This window comes from Arachis hypogaea, chromosome 12 (assembly GCF_003086295.3).
Source record: "Arachis hypogaea cultivar Tifrunner chromosome 12, arahy.Tifrunner.gnm2.J5K5, whole genome shotgun sequence".
NCBI lineage: Eukaryota > Viridiplantae > Streptophyta > Magnoliopsida > Fabales > Fabaceae > Arachis > Arachis hypogaea.
In genome coordinates, this window is record NC_092047.1 from 73,842,734 (window position 1) to 73,861,186 (window position 18,453).

The 18,453-nt window shown below is 31.8% G+C and overlaps 1 protein-coding gene and 1 non-coding gene across 3 annotated transcripts; one reads left to right on the forward strand and one right to left on the reverse strand.

Moving 5' to 3' along the window:
• Nucleotides 1–590: 590 nt before the first annotated feature.
• On the reverse strand, nucleotides 591–5,857 carry LOC112727526 (V-type proton ATPase subunit c''2). The gene is made up of 5 exons (XM_025777307.3): nucleotides 5,418–5,857; nucleotides 4,763–4,939; nucleotides 4,598–4,675; nucleotides 1,181–1,351; nucleotides 591–1,052 (listed from the first exon to the last, which is right to left on the reverse strand). Exons 2-5 carry the CDS (start codon nucleotides 4,876–4,878, stop codon nucleotides 884–886), a joined length of 534 nt encoding a protein of 177 aa, XP_025633092.1. The 5' UTR covers nucleotides 4,879–4,939; nucleotides 5,418–5,857; the 3' UTR covers nucleotides 591–883.
• Nucleotides 5,858–13,191: 7,334 nt separating this feature from the next.
• On the forward strand, nucleotides 13,192–18,062 carry LOC112727528 (uncharacterized). Of its 2 annotated transcripts, XR_003812714.2 has the most exons (6): nucleotides 13,192–13,318; nucleotides 13,442–13,608; nucleotides 14,688–14,888; nucleotides 14,983–15,110; nucleotides 15,651–15,707; nucleotides 16,908–18,062. It is a non-coding gene; the product is annotated as an uncharacterized protein (transcript). The 2 variants fall into 2 exon arrangements; XR_003812715.2 differs by lacking the exons at nucleotides 13,192–13,318; nucleotides 13,442–13,608 and adding an exon at nucleotides 13,947–14,132.
• Nucleotides 18,063–18,453: the final 391 nt, after the last annotated feature.

Genomic DNA, 18,453 nt, shown 5'->3' on the forward strand with positions numbered 1-18,453 from the left:
CTTGGGTTATGATTTAAAGGTGTATAATGCTACCCATGAAGTTATGATGACTAGGTTAAGATATCCACAAATTCCATTTCGAGTACAACAACGTGAATTCGTGCATGATCTGATTTGTCTGCCGATGACTGGTCTTGATCTCATTCTTGGATTAGATTGGTTGTCCAAGAACCATGTCTTGCTTGATTGTTCCGAGAAAACGGTATGCTTTATGCCGAAAGGGTTAGAAGCGCCTGTCATGGTAAATCACTATTATTTGAACTCTATGATGGTAAATTGTTCTGGGACTAAATGTCAGGGCATTATGCTATTAACTGCCGGGGTTTTGGATGATGATCAAATCCTGGAGCAGATTCCAATTTCTAAAAACAAACGCTACCTATGATTTGTCACTAGGCAATTAGTAGCTGTATGTACAAGACGGAATTCAAATCCTTGGCACTTGCTTAAGCAGAGTGAATTAACTACTCAACCAACCCAAGTTGATTTGTAATAAACATTTTTAATCTATGTTTCCAAAACTAATATTTTCACTTAAGTTACAAAATACTTGCAACTCAACAAATAACTAATTCTTGATTTTATACACATTCCCAAATAATTTCACATCTTTTTTATTAAATGAATAAACACTTCAAAACTAAGTCCTCCAAGAAATATTGAAATCCAACCAACAGCTTGATGTCTTTGATGATGATACACAGTACATTCTAACTACTTATTGGTAAATGGTACAACCTAAAAGTTTCAATGGAGGCAAAGCTACTACGCTGGTTCATACCAACAAAGGTAAATAGATATGACTTCTTCAATCACTTGGCAGTACAGAGAAAATATTGTGCTCCACCATAATTGTATTCCCACTCTCTTATATGAAAGCAAATTAAACTTTTGTTGGCCATGTTGCTTGAGCTGACATAATGATTCCAACAATAACTCCAAATAGCCCAAGAGCACTACCAAAAATTTCAATCACGAGAATCTTCACAAAGAGAGAGGAGTTTTGAGCATCAGACAATGCACAGCTGCTTCCAATTATCCCTACACACAATCTGCCAAGAAGAGAAAAAGGAAAAAGAAAAAATGATTTATAAAACAGCAGCATGGAAAATGTTTATCTGCGTTTGTACAAAATTTTGCTGGGACTATATATAAGATGTTGGCAGAAATGAACACAGACCCACAAACGAGATTTGCGAAGCCAACAATAAGTCCAGAAGCAAAGATTGCATATCCAGCCCTAAGAGACTCGGCTGCATAGATCTGTGATGAAGGAACGCTTTCTAATTTTGTTTGTAGAATAATAGCCACAATAACACCATATATAGCAACAGCTTCACAGAAGATTACACTGCAATACCAAAACATCAGGAACAATCAGTAAAGTGGCAGACATGACCATGTTAGAACTAAATCAGCTGCACCAACCTATTTTATTAAGTGACATTTAGAAAGGAATAATGTTGGCAGAATTCATATAGAACAATCATCGGTTAGAAATTCAGAATAAAAATACTGAATTCTTCATTAAAAACAGGATTTCACATGGTAAAATTTACCATTTAAATTCAATGGTTTGAGTAGTCAACCCTTACAATCTTTTAAGTTTAGGATTATATAAAGCCTGGGAAAAGAAAACATTGTGCGCTCTATCATAATCTAACTCCCACAAAGTGATATAAAGTATAAGGCAAACTAAAATTTTGACAGCCGTGATGTTTGAGGTGTCATATAAATTCTAAAAACTCTAAATATCCCAAGTGTGCAATAAAGATCTCAATCACAATATTTAACACTAGTGGGTCTTGCCATTTTTCTATAGCTTTTTAAGTTTAATTATTAATTTATTATGTATGGATAATTTAAAAAAAAAAAAAAACACTATTTAATAGAATAAATTCGTTAAATTTTTTAGACATGTGTTCAGGAAAAAAAGAAAAAGGAAAAGGAAAGAAAACAACATATAAAAACATGGACTAGTATAGCAGATAAATGAAGAGTGGTTGGACCAACGATGGTTACATGCTGGCCTGGGTGCACTAATATAGGAAAGTGAACGGGAGTATTTTCACGATGTTAACCATATTCAATAGAAAAAGCTTAAATTTGACATCACAGCTAAAAAAGGATTTAATTGGAAGAAAAAATTGAAACCACTGAAAATAGTTAGGTACAAAAGTGTATTTGGATTATTAAAATAGGTATAGATAATGATTGAGCTATTAACTCCAAATGGTTTTCAACATGTTATTTTTATTAAAAGCAACCAGACTATGGTAATTTTTTACTGGTAAACTAAGTTGGGACATACGGCTCTGCCAGTTATGTAAATTATAAATTACCTCACCCATTTTCAGTGATATAGACAGGCCTTGATGGATACTGCAACGCCTGTGCAGACCTTCCTTAAAATGAGCCTATATCAGCCGCACTGGTACTCCCATGTGGAGGTTGAACCCTACCCAGTAGCGGATTTTGAATTTTATTATCTACGTCCCACTAATAGTGTGTGCCTGTTGCATTTTTATGGGCCAAGTCATCTTGTTCAATCACATTTTTTATATTTTATTTTGATTACATATGTCACCAAATATATGATAGAATATTTGATTATACAAGGCCTTAGTTTCTGGCCCCCTACTTATAAGAGTTCGGATCCTTCCCTAAACATACCAAACCCCATAGTTAGTGGGACAGTGTAACAGTTATTTGACATAGAAGAAAACTGGAATACAATTCCTAATTATAAATTGCAGCTTTTCATTATCCATTAACAATAGTAATTAATGAAGCTTCAACTATATTTGGAGAGCTAGACTCACTCCACATCAACTTCAAAAGGGTACCATTATTATTCCAAATAACCAACCATCATAATGTGTGTCTATGCATTCAAACCTCATGCAATGAGGGGAAAACAAAATAAAAAATAGAAATAAAACTGAACCATGGATAAACTTCAAACAAATAGTTTAGTCCTTTTTCATAATTTAATTTTAACTTATAAATCCCCTCAACTTCCATAGATGATGCTTAAAGTGAGGGTACAATATCAATCCCAAATACCGAACCAGCAAAAACTTAAATAAATAAATAAACCAAAGAAACATGAGTAAATTTCTTAATTTAGATGCAAGTCACTTAGTACCCTCCATGATAAATGCTTATCAATGAGCAAGAAAGAATATCATTCACTATTATGAATAAACTAATGGCCGATACATTGTAAAATCAGTTGTACACATTTAAAATGATAACTCTTTATCATTGAGTCTCTATCCAAACGTCTGAACATCCAGTCACCACAAGAAGCAGAATATTTGCATGAGAATCAGGTAAAAGTCATAAACGAAAAATAGAAGAAAATACTTAAGAGCCAGAAATCTTTTACCACAATGGGTTTACATGGTTATTTATGATTGAATAAATGAGTGCCACCACTTCAACTTTTCCAACAACCATCCCCAAATCTTAGTACGTTAAGGCTAAAGTTTTCCCCTTTTTTGACCAAGTAGTGTAGCATTACTCATTGTAGGTTGATCAAAGAGTTTAATTTGTATGCCCCAAATCTTAGTCCTTTGGTGAAGATTGGGCTATTCCTGGTACCATAAGAGAACTGTTTGAGAGTTGGACTGGTTGGCATAAGCGAAAACAAGAGCAGAAGAGGTGGCTGACTGGGTTCTTTGCAGTGATTTGGAACATTTGGGTGGAACGAAATGCTAGGATCTTTAATAATAAGGAAGCAGGTGTTGACTTCGTAATAAGGAGAACAATCCAGAGCTACAATGAATGGACTGATAGTGATCCTGTGGGTTGTTGATGGCATTGTCGACTTTGACAAGGATGTTATGTATTTCCATGTAGTATTTGTTGTTTAACTTGTTTGCTCCACTTTACAGTGTTGAGCTTCCTTTGTTTCAAAAAAAAATTTGTATGCCCCTATAATTCTGGGAATATTAATAGTTTTACTCTAACATCCAATCATGAGGTGCCGCATAAGGATAATTGGTTTTTTTTAAAGATAGTGAACATGAGATATAGCTATTTTTGCTTGTATGACAATATATGATTGGATTGCAGTGGCAGTTTATAGAAATTAAACTCTTTCTTAATAGGTTAGGTCTTATTATAAACATAACAGGAGAATATAAAGAATATGATGCTGAGAGCTAGCACAATTATCAAAATTAACACTAATTTTGTGTGAAACCACCACAATACTAGCTGAATTTCTACAATCTGAATATCATTTCCTTTTCACAACATCAAATGCAAAACATTTCTAAATTCTAACTCTATCAAAGTTAAGATTATAATGCACTAAGCACAATCATAAAACAGTTAACCATCTAAAACCCAATAACACATCTAATAGAACACTGCTGACATATCAACATAACCAATTGGATAAAAATCTAACATTGGCCACTTTAAAAGTACTTAGATATCTCAAATGGATAAAAATCAAAAATAAAAATAAAAATTGAGAAACACCAACAATTAAATGTATACAACTCTAAATGAAAACTAAATCCGAACACCAAACAAATTCGACTATGAAATTTGAGTGGATGAAAGGACAGATCAGTAATCATACCTAATGAGATTCTTGGAAGTGATTCGGGGAGCCTTGATTGCAGCACCGATCAAGCTGCTACCAGTTATGTAAATCCCCCTTCACAAATCCAAAAAAAGGAGATTATCGGAAACGGTTACGGACATAAATTGAGAAAATCTGAAACGGAAAAGGGTAAAGGCGTACCAAGCAGCACCGAGAACAGAGACACCGATGGAGACGGCGATGCCGACGGCGGAGAAGGTGTAAGGAGAGATCTTAACGAGCGCAGTACCCCAAGAGCTGGATGCGGCGGTAGACATTGCGAATCACTGAGAGGTTCTATGATCGGATCTCAACGTACGTCGTGTAATGGTGTTTAACCTTTAACCACACAGAAGGGAACAGAAGAACCTTCAGAACATAGTTATTAGAACTGACCCGGCAACTGATTCAACCGGTGGTTACTAATTCACCCGATTAACTCAGTTTTAATTAAATAAAAATATAAAATTATAAAAAAAATTAAAATACATATTTTCATAATCATATTAATAATACATTATAAGATTATAAGTGGTGTTCTGATAGAATTTGTGATGAAGACATTTTTTAAATTTTAACAAAAAAAAATCTAGTTAAAAACTAAATTCAACTAATTATACCAAATCAATAGCACCTATGTAAGAATCAAATCAGCCAACACAGGTACACAGCAACAAAAGATTTGAGGAGGTTATTATTTCAGCAACAGCAACAGAGCAACAAATTCAACCACCAGTAACAATAAATCAGTGAATTGATGATTTACAGCAATGATTCAATGAAATTGAAAAACGGAAAGAACAGGGAAGAAGCTGACCAACTGACGACGGCAACAAGAAGAGTAGAAGACGACGACGACCTCAGACGCTGGTTGACTGGTTCCCTTTGCTTCTGACGCCGGCAAAGACGATGGCAGGGAGGGCGACGGTGACACAGTGAGATCGCAGTGACGACATAGCGCCCGACGGCGACCTTGAGTGCGACACAGTGAGTGGGCGAGCGAGACCGGAGAGTCGGACCGGCGTAGCTCGGACACGTCAGTGAGTGCGAGAGGAGAAAGAGGTGGAGAGAAGAGGGTGACGGTGAGGAGAAGGAGAAAGACTGAAGAGAGAAGAGGGACGTTCATTATGTTTGTTCGATCTTATTCAATTCTGGGAGATTATGTTATTCTGAATTTTGTTCAATTTGATTAACTCTGGAATATGTAGTTTTTGATGGTTGAGGTTTCATTTTGGTGTAATTTGATTATTATGGTCCAAGTAACTAATTTAATTAAGCTCTTTTGATAAAATAATTTAAATAATAAATAATTTTGTTAAAAGTAATTTATAAATAAATTATTTTGTGTTTGTATTTTTAATTTTAAAGTGTTTATTTTATAAAAATGTGATGAAAAATAGAAGTATCATAAAAAAAGTTATTTTTTTAATTTTTTTATATCTTCTTAAAAAATTACAATTTAATATTAAAAATTACACTAAATATTAATACTACTATTTTTTATAAGTCAAAATTAAGAAAAATTACTTCTAAAATTCCAAACGGACCGTAAGCCGTTTTAACTTCAGTTCACTCCAGTTACAATCTTAGTAAATATAGAAAGAAAATGCCAAAATGGACACAGTAGTTGCTAGTATTGTATAGGCCAGATATTAAAATGTTGAGAGAAGGATAAATAAATTTTTGATATTTTAATCTACAAAAATTTAAGTTTTTTAAAATTTAAAAATATATTTAAATTTTTAATTTTTTTTTAAATTTGGACGTATCGATTTTTAAATCTAATTTATCTTATTTTAAAAATTCTTTTATTTAGTGCATTCCTCCAAATTAAAACAAAATCACATTTGATTTTATTGTTAGGTCTAACATATTCAAATGAACAAAGAAATTAATGTATTCAGATTTTAAGAAAATCAATGATTTAAATATATTTTTAAATTTTTAAAAATATAAATATTCATAAATCAAAAAGTTAAAGACCTATTTATTATTTTCTCTAAAATATTTTACTGGTAGATATTTAACGGACAGAATGAAGGGGTGTGTTTGCTTAATGTGATACAAAATGGAACAAATAGGGAGGCATTAATAATTGGTGCAAGCGGCAATTCAATTTGCTCTGGAAGAGATGGGTATAAAAGAAGGCGATTTGAAGGTAATTGTGATTAATAAAAGATGGTGGAAAGGATAAAAGAGGTTGAAGAAATTTGTGGAGAACAAAAGTTTTTGAGTAATAAGACATATAACTTAAAATTTCTGTTCAATGTCATAGAGGTATGGAGCATAAAGAAAAAGGAGAACTAAAACTAAGAGGACTATGGGAACAACCTGCAATCAGGAATGAAACATGGGTGTCGCCGAATGCTGAAATTTAATAAGCTTGAGGCAATATGATGATATGGGCATAAAAAAGATAAAAAGAAGAATGTTTGGTGTGTTTTTGTTATTGAGGCAATAATGAGTTTGTTTTTTAGAACAAAAAAAAAATATTAAAAATAAGATATAAATAAAAAAAATACAAAATTTAGTATTTTTATATTTTATTTAATAATAAAATAGAATAAATTATAAAATTTTAATTTATTTTTATTTTTTTATTTAAAAAATTAAAAAAATTATGATAATAAAAAATATAATTATAAAAAATTAATAAAAATAATTAAAAAATAAAAAATAAAAAATAAGTTATATTTTTTATTAATATTTTTGTGTTTATTAATTAAATATTTTTAAACATCATATTTTTATTTATATTTTATCTAATCATTTATCAAAATATAATTTTATATTTTTATATTCTTATTTTAGTATCTCATTCTTATAAATAAAGGCAGGGTTGTGACGGTGATTTAGGAGCTGTGGCAGTGATACATATTTTCTTATTCTTTTGTATTAGTTTACAATGCTTTTTTATGAGTGTCTTGTTATTGACGTGATACATGTATAATGAATGCGGCTGATTTGATGTGTTATGTTTGGTGTGTTTTTGAGTTCAATTATTATTTTTTAAATTGTTCAAAATATATTCAATGGTATTTGTTAGAGTATCTAAAAAAGATTGTCTTATTACTAAAATAGATTAAATAATTTAAAGAACAATGCACAGAAAAATCATATTATGATGAACGAGTACGTGAATAACTTTTAGGAAAATTAGTGTAAAACTCGAACTATGTCCGGATCGTGTATATAATTTATTTTATTATATTTATTTATAAAAAAATTAATATATATTTATAATATAATACATATATATCAACTATGTTATTTTGTAGTGAATATATCATTTATATTAATAGTTATTATTTTTACTTTAAAAAAAATTCTTACATAAAATTTATTATACAGAATAAAATATTGTTCTATTTTCTATTTTTGATAGCCGAAATAAACTTTTTTTTATTCTAATTAGTGGATTTCATTTATATGTGAAAAAATTATTATGTATCCGTATTTTAAAAAATTGTAATACTATATTATTGTTATGCATAAAAAAATATTAAATAATTTATACAAATATTTTTATTGTAATTATATAGACAACTGTTATTAATTATGTGACATTTAATTATATATTTAGACCCGAATATACTTAATTCAGTTTATGATAAGTGTACTATCAAGTAATCGAATAACAAATATAAAAATTATATTAATGTGTATTATTTAATATTCATGAACCGAACTAAAGTGTGCAGTAAAATCCTAATAAGCATATTATAAGATCTTTAAATCATATCGTTGACACATAATGAACTATATTAATTAAATTATAATATTCACCGTTCTCGTAACGGAAAAATAATAATTATCATTACATCACCAGCTCCCTATCATAATGTTATTTTTGAATATTTTAAGTGCAAAATCACCATTAACAGTAATATTTCAGCAATTTTTCCTTCTCTTATCTAATATGCGACTGCAAAGAATAACCAAGCTTCCACCTGATATACAGACATTAATTACATTGTCCTGCGATTCGGATATATGCAATTTTAAATCTGGACTCCTTTGTTTTTATGTGATGTGCAATTTTTCCTTTCATATGATCTCTAAATGCAACTTGTTTTCTTACCTTGTAACTGATGTGACAAAACTTGTGACTCAGTGTACTTAATTTATTTTATTATATTTATGTATCATTTATAAAAAAAATAATATATATTTATTTAAAGGATTAATTTACTTAGTACATAGATAAATTAAGTGATTAATTTCTTTTGTTGTATTGAAATCTTTAATAAATAAATTCCAATAAAAATTACTCGAAGCATAAATAAATTCCAACTACTAATTACATAAACTAATAATTTATTCTCAAAAGATTAGACATATTTGTCATATAATTTCATTAGCATAATTATTCCAATAAAACAAAACAGCAATTGAGATATGAGTTAATACTCAAAATGGTCCCTGAAATTTGACTTCCAACGCAATTTAGCTCTTAAACTTTCAATTGACTTAAATTGTACCTTGAAATTTTGACCCGTGCCTCAATTTGGCCCTTTCGACGTTTTTCGTTACCGGAAAACTGACATGACAATTTTAAATGACACATGGCACTGTACGGTTAGATGATGTGGCCAAAATTTTCAAGGCATCAATTTAACCCCTTACAATTTGAATATAAAACCTAACGCAGCCCCAATTCCCCCAAATCGTAGTAGTCTCTCCAAGAGTTAGAGGGCAGCAGCCAATATTTAGGTAGTTCTAGCAGAGCTCGTTCGCATAGTGGCATGGGTGAAGAAAACGATTTGTATAGAGAATTATATTCATTGATTTTGCTCTCTGTATATGCTTATTAATGAATTATATTAATTGTGGTACTTGCTGTTTCAGATAATGGGAAGAAAAGCTAATCCTGATGCTACTTTTTTTGATATTGAGATATCGTATTATAAGAAGAAAAAACACGTTGAGATGGACGAAGTTCCATTTGAAGGTTCTAAGGAAAAGAAGCCATCGAGTGAATTGGATGGTTTGGGTTTGGTAAGGCCTATTCTGGCTAAAGAGGCAACCTTCCAATCCACTGATAACAAAGTTCCATTGGAGAATAAGAAATTGAGCCAACAAGAGAGTAATGCAGAGAATGTCAATAAAAGTATTCTGAAAAAGCCAACAAAGGTAAAGTGGACTTGTTTGTGCAAGTTGCACTGCAGAGAAAGCCGCAAAGGTATGTGAAATTACCATTATAATTGTATATTTTTGACAATCTTATTTTGGGTATGTTTGGATTTGTGTTGGAGAAAAGAGAAGTGCGTTTGAGTTCTTTGAACACTTCATTTTTATGTTTGGCAACGTTTTTATCCTCTAAACGCAGAAGTGATTTCTATCTTCAACCCACATTTACCAAAAGTTACAAATTCTAGCTTTTCCACACATTTTCAAGTTGGATTAAAATTTATGTTCTGTGTACCAATTATGTCCTTCATTATTCATATGTTTGTTTTTTTATAATATTTTTTTCTAATATTCTCTTATGTATATTATTATTTTTTATAAAATTTCTGTTTTTTTATATGAGTTTTTTTTACTGTTATTGTTGTTTTCTTTTTGTATGGAATATTTTTTTTATTTTATATTATGATTCTATTAATCCTATTAGAGTACTAAAGAATACTGAGAATACTAAAAAAATATTAAAATTTATTTAAATATTTAAAATAAAATTAAAAATAACATAAAATAATTATTTAAATTCATGTTTTTTTCTGTAATTTTTCATCTAAAAGTGATTTTGAATAATGTAATCCAAACATAAACCACGTTAATACTAACTCACTTTTGATCAAAATTAATTTTACAAGATCAATTTTATAAAAACTTCTGTTTACAAACGGTAATCCAAACACACACACTTCATTGTCTTATTAGAGCAACGAGAAACGGAAGTACCTTGTTTAACCTTTTTTTTTTGTGTGTGTGTGCATGCGTGTGTAGCTTGAAGGGTAGTTTGCACTAATTCATCAATCAGAATTATCATCGGATGCCACTTTGAACCCAACATCATACTTCAAGATTGAAGAAACTACTACGATTTGGGAGAATTGGGGCTGCGCTAGGTTTTATGTTCAAATTGTGAGGGGTTAAATTGATGCCATAAAAATTTTGGCCACATCGTCTAACCGTACAGTCTCACATGTCATTTAAAATTTCCATGTCAGCTTTTCGATAACGGAAAACGTCGAAAGAGCCAAATTGAGGCGCGGGACAAAATTTCAGGGTACAATTTGAGTCAATTGAAAGTTTAAGGGCTAAATTATGTCGGAGGTCAAATTTCAGGGGTCATTTTGAGTATTAACTCATTGAGATATACATACTTAACACAATAATTGATACAACATAATCAATATTTTTATTCTACTTAAGCATATAATTGGCTACTTAAACATATATAATTGGCTAATTTTTGTTCATATACTGATTCTTCTTTACACAAACAAATGCATACTGCATAAGTACATATGAAAGAACTTATTCCCGAGCACTTTGAGTACTTATTGTTAAAAGTATATATATACACACACTAAATCAATGCTTTTTCATCGTATACATAAATAGATAAATACTGTTGGAATAAGTTAATTTTGAAATTTACTAAAACTTAAATACAATAATAAAAAAAAGTAAGAAAATATCTAACATTATAAATCCTCTTTTCTCAAGGATTTTTCAGCCCTTTTCAAAATTGACTACTTTTTAACTTTAGCTTTAATTGTCAAAGCAGCAATTAAGATAACACAACTACACAATTTAGGATTTTAAGATAGTGCAATTAAGGATCCAGCAAAGATTAAAGATAACACAACTACACAGCTTAAGATTTTAAGATAATACAACTACACAACTTAGGATTTTAAGACAATACTACATAATACTAACTATTGAACTAAATTAGAGACAATAAAAAAAATATGAGGTAAATAAGAGAGATCTTGATCTCAGGCTTCAACCCCACAGAAGGCGTTTATATCACAAATTCATTTTTTCCTTTGTTGTTCTTTTTTGTTAGAGAGACCAAAATTGCACAAAAATTCATTACACACTTATAATCTAAATTACAATTGGAGAAGTTGCAAATTTTTGCACCACAAACAAAAATTCCAAGAAACCAAAAGAAAAAAGATAAGAAGGAAACATGAAGAATTTTAAGTGCCTCATTCCTGGTTGAATCGAAACCATTCTCATCAATCTCAGGGTCCAAATCCCCTATGTACAACATCATAATAATCACATTCGCAGCACTTGCTGCCCGGCTACGAAGGAGCGGTTGTGACGCGGTTCTGCAGTGGACGCGGGTTCGTCGACACCCTGTTCTCCTTCTCTCTCAGTTGTTTTCTTCTCTGCTTCGTTCTATCCTTTGCCTCGACATCAACCACCGTCTCCCTCACCCTTCTGCCTCCGCCGCTGCATGCACCATCTCTATCACCGTCCTCGAGGAACGCGTTGAAGCTCACCACCGTTAGATCCAGTCCCTCCTCGTTGACAACCAGAGTCTCGCTGCTACCCATGTCGCCCTCAAACAAGACCTCGCTGCATTTCTGTCTCTGACTTTCATTTTTTAAATTTTTTATTTTTTAATAAAAAAGGTGAAGAAACAAATGTATATATGAGGATGAGAGAGAAAATGATTTTGGAAGTAATAAACAGCTACAAGTTTGGAACAAAATGGTTTTTATTATTTTAGAAGTAAATTTGAATTTCATTAAACTCCCACCCATTATTCTTTTATGTTACAGAACTTTTAGTTTTTATTATTTTATTAATTTTTGTTGCTTTACCACTTGTCAAATATTTAACCTATACATTTGTCATTGTATAAGACTAAACACTTCTCAAGCAAAGACCACCCCTATATTCTTATTATATTCGAACTAGTGTATAATCCGCACGTAAGCCATTTAATGATTCAAACATAAAATTTGATATTTACTTTTTTCATAATAATCATTTTTCTTATTTCAAACTGATAAAATAATTTAGTGTAAGCAACGGATATACCAAAAATTTCTTTAATTTATTCCAACAGGAGACATATAATTATTGGATGAAGTCATCAAGTAATTAAAAAAAATATATTTATATATAAAGTAAAGCTTACACAATAAAATTTTAAACTAATTTAAGTCAATAAATTAAATTCTAAGATTTGTTTTATTTAAATTTTGTGTTTTTTATTTTAAATCCACAAAATGCACAAGTTGATTATTTTGTTAACAAAAAATCATATGGTTGTTACGTGATATTTAACAATTAATTAATTAACCTGGAATAATTTAATATTTTATTTTATTATTTGTTTTTAAATCTTACAAAATAAAATTGATTGAATTACGTAAGCACAAAAAAAAATATACTAAAACATTACAATATAACAAATTATATAATTGGAGACCAAATTAAATTAATAAAACTAATATCCTCTCCATTATTAATTAACATTAAATTTAAGAGCAAGATTTTTAAGGTGTACCAACCAATGAGAGAGAAAAAGTCATTTAAAGCCTACCAACCAATCAGAAGACATTTAGGTGCAATTAAAAAAATAGTATGTTTCTTTTCTAAAAAAGAGTATGAGTAATTCAAATTCTCAGCGTCAAAACCATTTTTGCCCCAAAATAAGCTAAACCCGATTTATCTAAACTTGGTGTGCTGCAGCTACTATTTGGTATTGAAAAAAGGGGGCTAAAGTATTAATCAATTATCATAGTAAGTATTTCACATATCAAAAATCTCAGACCTTGGCTAAGTTTAATTGTAAATTTCAATGTGCTCTCCTTTTTCAGTTAACCAACGCTTGTTTAAATGACAATGTATTTGTTGTGTGATAAGGTAAGTATTAAAGTGCTGATTAACACCTTGTTGGCGCTAAAAAATTTTCATCCTTTGGATATTACTTCTAAAGTGCCTAGCCTAAAGCTTCATCCAGCATGAACAGACCAAGAAAATGAAGCATCTATACTGAAAGCTCTTTCTGCAGTTATGCTTTCAACCCAAGGGTATTCTATTATATGCTTTGTGATTTAGTTTATTGTAGTAGACAATATTGTACCATATGGTTATCTATTTTTCATTTTGATATTAGAAAAACTTTTTTGTTTGTTAATTGATGCCTTTGCCTGGGATATTTCTCTCAAACAATTTTGAACTTTAGTTTCAAAAGAACCATACTGTGCAATGAATGGTTACTTCTTTCGTAAATGCAGAATGCTTTGTAGTGTGTAAATGATGTGTGATATATTTATATGCTTACATTGTTTTATATTCTGTCTATAAGAAACAAAGAATATTATGGCATGTATTTATTCTACAAATGTGTTTCTTCATCTGATTTCAGATATAAATTTAAAACCAATCATGAGGATTGGGTCAAATCCATCAAATCCGAATTAGGCCATGATGTTTTTGAGCGTGTTATTGGTGTTATTGCTGCTATTAATAGCTTAATGCTACTCATAATAATATAAAAACCTTGTATAAAGTCTGGACTGAGATGTGAGCTGCATTTCAAAGTCTACTAAAGGTACTATAAAATGTGTATTTATTCTTTATTTATATCCATTGTGCTCTGTATTTAGTGTTATCAATATTGAAGGTTATAGTGATGTTAATGTTAATTCTGTCATAGGAGACAGAAAATAAAATAATGTAGTAAGCAGTTCTTGTTATTTAATTTTTTGAATAAGTGGCATGACTTGTCATAGAATTTCATTATTTATGCCAAAATTACTTAGATCACTGATTTTTATAACGAAATGACCAAAAAATTTTGGCAAGTCTACTTTCCATCCCATTCAATTAAACACATCCTGATTTTGGTTAGTTGTCCCTCAGAATGATGGAATACTCGTTATTCCTTCCGTAGCAAACTATCCATTTAAGCTTAATACAAAGTAAGGGTTGTCTTCTGAGTTTCATGTCAGAACTTCTGCATTGTCGAGCATTGCTAGCGTGTCTGGATGTTGTCAAGTAATTTACTATTTTTAGGTGCTAGAGGTGATCTTGTTCCTTTTCTGAATTACATTTGTTCTGAAACGTTGCTTGAGCTGCTTGCTAACTTTTATACTATTTGTTGCAGGTTATAGTTCCATTAGGTTCTCATAATGGTGGTTGTGTTTCTATTTCATTCATCTCATTCCATGGGGTTGATAAATTTTTACTTGATACGGTGTTGGATATGTATTGCACTCTTCAAGAGCAAGTTAGTGTTGCCTCCTATTCTTTGCCATTACAAGATACCAATGGAAACATTGAAACTTCTGAGCTTCTAGAGGAGAAGGTTTGTTCTATCTTGCTACTTTAAGAGCAGCAGCTTGCATTATATGTGCAAGGTGGATAATATGACATAAGCTGATAAAAGGCATATTCTTCAGGGAAATGCAGCCTTTAAAGGAAGCCAGTGGAATAAGGCACTCAATTACTACACTAAGGCTATCAAACTGAATGGCATAAATGCGACTTACTACTGTAACCGAGCGGCTGCTTACTTAAAGTTAGCCTGGTATGAGGTGTCTCCTATTTGCCGATTGGTATTTTGTCCATTTCTTTATTTAAACGATTTCACATGAAATTATGCAGTTTTCAGCAAGCATAAGAAGACTGCAATAATGTAATTTTGATTGATAAGAATGTGAGAAGATAAGCATGTTACAGTAGCATTTTTTATAAATCTTGTTTTCTAATATGTGATTTGTAATTGGTTTCTAAACTTTGATAACCTATTTAAAGTGTTACAGTACCCTCTAATATGTTGAGAACTGCCGGTAACATCCTGTTACCTAATGCACATCTGTCTTTTGCAATTGCCAGAGAAGTTCAAATGGACTTGATTTCATTGCTTATATTCTTTTTCTTGATAATGATCATAATGTTCATTTCCATATTCCGATAGTTTCCTGGGATCTTTGAGATTATGAAATTGCTTGTATTCTTTTTCTTGTTAATGCACGTTTGTTGGGCTGTGTGTTAACAATCTTAATATTTATACATCTATAAAAAGTATCCGTTTTGTCAAGTGTAGCTCATTTTATGTTTTCTGCAGAATGTGAAGGTGTATCTAAGACGTGGAGCTGCTAAAGAATCACTACTACGCTACCAGGTAAATTCTGTTATATCAAATTAAGATTTAAGTGATACATGCCTGAGTTAGTTACTTAAATATCATAAATGTGTCTAAAGGTTGCATAATTAAATAGTCTACACTGGAGCAAAAGGAGTACCTATTTGATGTGATGATTTCGTTTCAGTTTAATGCAAAATTAACACGGAGTTAAGCAAATTTCTTGTTGTAAGATGCCCTCTTCAACAAACATTCCTAAAAACTTCTTTAAATACGACATTGTCTGTCTCTATTCGGTTATTAGCATCATGGCACAATAGTATCTTCAGTCCTTGCCTATTTGTTACTCTAGATGCTGCGACATAAAGCTGGCCGTGAGTAAAAACAAGCTTTTTGAGTAATAAACCAACCTTTGACAATGATTGTCCTTGGCTCTTATTTATAGTCATTGCGTAAGACACCATTATAGGAAACTGTCTTCGTTGGAACTTGAATGGAATTCGATGATCCGATGGGCTTAGAGTTATCATAGGAATAAACACCTTATGACCTTTGTTCTTCCCAACCTTGCTACATGCTTCAATGATGTATTTCCCAAGCCTAGTGACAACCAAGCGGGTACCATTGCACAATCCTGCAGAATGGTCTATATTCCTCAGTAACATTATAGGGGGTTCCAACCTTTAATGTCAACTCATGATTTGGAACTCCTGAACATCTGATTGTGTTTAGGAATTCTGGTATGTGTATGGATGCCAATAAGTCATTGTTGGATTCTGTTAGGCATGCCTTGTCTGAGCTGTAATATGTTTGTGCTTCAGTAGGGTTTAAGCTCATCATGTAGTTGTTTATCTCATCAACTATTTGCAATGTTGGCGCTAGTATCGCTCTATCTTCAATATGTTCATCAATATTTTTCCCGCAAAATAGTTCTGGATATGTTACCTTACAGATTGCCTCTATTGGGTCATCTCAATCCTTAACCAGGATGTCTTCTGGGATTTTAATCCTCTCACCACAATCCCTTGGTGTTCCGTGGCTACCATCACCAATACCTAGTATCCAGTTAGCAAACTCTTTTAACTCGGATGAGTTTGTGTGGGAGTTGATGACATGTTATCATGTCATGTTTTTCTATACTTTTTCATACAAGAAATTGATGATTTGTGCTTAAATATTGAATGCTTTTGTGCTTAATTGGTATATTTCTTTGATCTTTTAATTTTATAAATCTTGTAGGAAATAAGAAGAAAAAGAAGCAAAGAAGCACAAAATAAGCTAAAAAGGAGAAAAAAAAAGAGCTTTGGGACACACTTTGAAGTTGGAGCACACTTTGGAGCCTTAGGCCACGCTTTTAAAAGCATGGCCCATGAATAAATTAAAGGATATTGGCAATCAACACACTAAGCTCAGCTCTTGCCAAGAGCAGAGCATTATCGTGATGCAAAAATGAGCTGGGAAGCAAAATTTTCGCTAAGTTAAAACTTGGGTGCTCACAGCTTGACCATGCCTCCTTCAAAGGGCTATAACTTGAGCTATGAATGTCCGATTGATGTGCTTCTAGTTGTGTTAGAAAGCTGACATTCAGAGATTTCCAACGATATATGGCAATCCATATTTGGCATGAAATTGGGGTACGAGTGAAATACATCTTTAAGGGCCAAAAACAAGCAAAAAAATCAGCCAATGCTTCCACCAAGGTTCGAAGCTGGAGCCTCACTCCAAAGCAAAGTAGCGCTCACTTGGAGAGCACAGCGCTCTCTTGGAGAGCATTGTCGTGCTCTCTCCCAAAGAAAATGCAAGGAAATTGGGCAAGAGTGCAACCCCCAAGGCTTGAACACGGATACCTCACCAAGGAAGCAAGGATGCTACGCTCTTGGGGAGAGTTGAGCGCTACATTGAAGAGCTGCCCAACAAAAAGCTTGTCACGCAACATTGACACGGTCAAGTCCCAGGGAATGCTACGCTCTCCCCATGAGCCGAGCATTGCCCTGGGAGCAACACCCATGGGCCAAAAATTCAACCAAAATTCCATTTAAATTCAATTCTTCACCAAATTGAAAAAGGCCAAATCCAAATCAACCCACTCTTCAAATCCAAAGCAAGCTAAGCCCATTATCATCACTCAAAGGCATAAGGATCAATTAGCTTAGGAATTTATTTTATTTTGTAATTTGTTTTTAATTTTCATTTTCATTTTGTAAAGCCTATATAAGGCATCATTGTCATTCTAGAAAAAGAGGAGGTTGGCTCCAATAGGGAGCAAGGAGAATAGAGAGCTCACTTTTACATCTTAACTTGAATTGGAGAATTGAAGGAACTCTATTTCAATTCTCACTCTGAAATCTCTTTGTTCTTCTTCTAGATAATTCAAATTTCATTTGCTGTTTTAAATCTTCTTCTTATGAAATTTTAACTTTTCTGTTTTGGATCTTGAATTGAGGTTGAAGAGCTCCATTGATTCAAATTCTGAGAATCATCTTCCACTCTTCCTCTCAATTGATCTAAGGATTGGGTTTTAATCTTCTCTGCTATTTTTAAACCTTATTTTCTTCTATAATATATTTTCTGACTGAGCAAAGGAGAATTGAGATCCAGATCTACTTCCTGAGTTCATTGCTCTTCTTGGATCCTCAAATTCTCTTTTAGATTTTACAATTGAGCTAAGTTTTTTTCTGTCTTGTTCTTCAAGCAATTTTTCATTTCTGTTTGAATCTGCTACACTTACTTCATCTTTTACTTCTCTGCTTGATTGCACTTTACATTTTCTTGTTGAAGTTTTAAT

Excerpts from the sequence above, each read along its gene's own strand:
- LOC112727526 (XM_025777307.3), bottom strand. The coding sequence starts at position 4,878 with ATGTCTACCGCCGCATCCAGCTCTTGGGGTACTGCGCTCGTTAAGATC. Across the intron at positions 1,352-4,597 it reads ACTTCCAAGAATCTCATTAG|TGTAATCTTCTGTGAAGCTG; the intron begins GTATGATTACTG and ends TTGGTATTGCAG. Across the intron at positions 1,053-1,180 it reads TTCGCAAATCTCGTTTGTGG|ATTGTGTGTAGGGATAATTG; the intron begins GTCTGTGTTCAT and ends TCTTCTTGGCAG.